We start from the raw sequence: 3189 nt of genomic DNA, 5'->3' as shown, positions 1-3189 counted from the left end.
ATATATATATATATATATACATACATACATATGTACATATATATTTACTGTATATTATGTAAGTGTATAACCCTAACTAGTTGATGTTTTGTCGACTATTTAGTAGAGATAGAAATAATATAGTTTCTCATACAGGCGTAGTACGTCATAAAATTATACACATTTTCAAACCTGTTGGAAATGTTTCTAAACTAATAGCAGGCATTGAAGTTGAGAAGGCAGCTGTCGACTGTGTTACTACCGCTTGTTTCAACGTGTAATTAGATCGGTATTTCACGTCAGACTTTACATGAAAAGGAAAATGTTTTCAGTTAGTTTATTTCGAAAAGATTATGTCTGGATACAAAATTCATTATATGATGTTCAATACATGAAAATTATTTTCTTCATGCGCTATCACTTGTTACGAATGTATTTGCATTTTGTTTTTGTTTTCGTTGAACAGGACAAAGGACAGCAGCCTTTTAAATTACATTATTAAAATGAATCTTTCACAGCAAATTTCCTGTTCTTCCTTCCATCTGTTAGACAGACAGACTGGCAGAACAGTAGTTCGCTCGCAGAAACTACCTGTTGTGCTTCTCTGAACGCTTTGTCGAGTTTAGATAATTACTTCTGTTTGTTGCAAAGATTAAAGAGAAAAAATACAGAGGGTTTCATAAATTATTATACGATAACAAGTGATTAGAAGGACTAAATTAGATGAATTTTATAAAAATTGTTTAAATTTTCTTCAATAAAACATCACCCATTGCTACATTCAAGCTGTGAGTCTTCATTATCCGAAATTCTGCTTAGAATCTTATGAGCACCAACAGGCAGATTCCGAAACATAAATCTGTTATGAAGTTAGCGAATGATGCTGGTAAGGTTGTGTTTTTAAGCTGTGTTTTTAAGATATCACCACGCAAAGAAATCAGGAACGGTTATTTCAAGAGACACCGGAGGCTATTCGCTAACTGTTCCTCTGTATCCAGTCTATCCATCAGTTAAATGCTTAACTTCATTCTTGTAATGTTGGCAAAATTAGATGTAATCTTCGTCCTACTGAGAAATATATGCATCGGTGTCAGACAGTGTAAGAACAACAGGCCAGAAGCTATCTGTTAATAAATGAACGTAATGATCAGCATTACGTCGTGCCGGGAAAAAGAAATTACACACGGACTGTAAAGTTCAACCGAAGGACACACACCTGTAGGTAGGATCCATACGTTTCATTAAAATTCCATACGGTTTATATCGACAATATAAAACATGTACCTTTGAGCCTGATGAGTTCTTACTATAGGAACCAGTGAAACGAAAAAAGCACTAATATAACCTCGTGACTTCAGGAACCATATAAAGAGAGCAGTCGTTCTTTTTGGTAATATCGGAACACAGCTCTTCAACTGCAGTATAGAAGTCGGAAGCAGTGAAGAATCACTTCAATATAACTATAATTGACGATTCATATCTATGATCCCTAAGTTATAAACACTTTGAAAAAGTACTGCTGTATTGAGCGTAAATTTTCCACTTTTCCTACAGTTCTTTAGCTTCCAGATGTACTTTGAGGTAAACAGAATAACATGTATATCGGCATTACAGAAAATACGTTCAAGCTATATGAATTTGTGTCTGTTCGAAAACAAAATGATTTATAACAAATGACCGATAAATTAAAATAAATTGCTGCTTTTCTTTTTTACTTACCTTCCAGCCCTCATTGAAGCTCTTAAATTGGCAACCTTCCAGAGTTCGTAACCTATACTGGCATAGGCCACTACCATCACACCTACTGGTAATATAAACATTAGAACCAGCATATATAATTCATAAAGGATCGAGTAAATTGGTTTGTCCCATTCCTTGACACACCAGAAGCCTTTGCGAGTTATTCCCACTTCAATATGTTTCTGAAATTAGATAAAAGAATCTTCAGTAACATATCAATAATTTTACATTGAAACTTAAAATGACATATTAGCTTTGCAGTAATGTACAGTGACATTTAAGTATGCAACACTTATATCCCGGCATTCCATATTTTGTGTGGCATTAGCTTCTGAGCAAGTAGGTCTCAACATTTATACCTGTTACCTCACATCTTCCATTGAAACGGGCGTTTCTTCAGGCAAAGTTTTCCATACGCCCCACCTATATCAAAAGAACACGCATTGCACCACAACACATCGTCAGCTAATATTTCAAAAGTTTTGTTTGTGGATTCATAGAATCCCCTTTCGCATTTTAGCAAAATATTCGTAATCTTCTTGCCCTTTGCATGATATTTTTCTTGGGCAAGAATCTACAGTTCCTTGTAATATATCTCTCCCATGTTTTATATTTTTCTTTGAACCAGTCTATGTCTAACGACTCTTTGCCGATCACAACTCTCGCAAAACTGCATCCATTGTTATCCAGGCTATTGGAATTATCATCATCTTATCATTCAATAAACTGTCAATATCTGCCATATTTTCTTCAATAGAATTCATTTTACTTTTCTGTCTGTTTATTTTGAAGATTTTTTGTTTATTTGGGGGTTTTCTAGTTTTGTTTTTTCTTTGTCTTTTTGTTTGTTTGTCTGTTTTTTTCAGTAATGCTGGCAAGATTCTGATTATTACTTTTGCTGTTATCCAGAAAAAAAATGAGGTCACCATTAATAACTACTTAACAAAATCATATATGTTTGTTTCTTTTTTAGTTAAATAATCCTTAATCCATTTCTTCACCCTCAGGTAGAGGATTAAACGCGTAAAACTTCGATGAGTCTATTGTCAAAACAATAAAACAGAACAGAAAGTATTTTTCCTTCAAATTATATTGGCTTCATATATTTTACCATAGTCTCACTTTGATAGTATTCACTGGTCTCTCACTCAATAATAATAATCGCCCTGGCACAGCCAGAATAATTGGGTCAATATTTAGATAGCTGAAAAAAACAGGCACCGTGGTACCGTAGGCTGCAGATAGCAAGTTCGCTACGCATGCAAAACACCAGGATTTCCAACAAAATATGAGTTTTAAAAGATGATAATACATTACGTCTATAATAATTAGATAGGATTTGGCCACTGGAACATTAATCTGAGAGTTTTGGGAAGTAGAACGCTGGCACTGAAATTTGAGTGTCAGCATGAGTCGAATATATATTGTGTGTGTGTGTGTGTGTGTGTGTGTGTGTGTGTGTGTGTGTGT

General features: G+C 34.3%; 1 protein-coding gene across 1 annotated transcript in view; it reads right to left on the bottom strand.

Moving 5' to 3' along the window:
- The window catches only part of LOC106867241 (pyroglutamylated RF-amide peptide receptor), a 173343-nt gene that overhangs the window by 8423 nt on the left and 161731 nt on the right, over nt 1–3189 (bottom strand). The window contains exon 5 of the mRNA XM_052974678.1: nt 1699–1901. Within this exon, the coding sequence (XP_052830638.1) occupies nt 1699–1901 (203 nt within the window). The remainder of the gene's footprint in view (nt 1–1698; nt 1902–3189) is intronic.

Source organism: Octopus bimaculoides, chromosome 19, assembly GCF_001194135.2.
Source record: "Octopus bimaculoides isolate UCB-OBI-ISO-001 chromosome 19, ASM119413v2, whole genome shotgun sequence".
In the NCBI taxonomy this organism is placed as follows: domain Eukaryota; kingdom Metazoa; phylum Mollusca; class Cephalopoda; order Octopoda; family Octopodidae; genus Octopus; species Octopus bimaculoides.
Note: the sequence above shows the minus strand (reverse complement) of the source record. Positions and strands in the feature narration are given on the sequence as shown.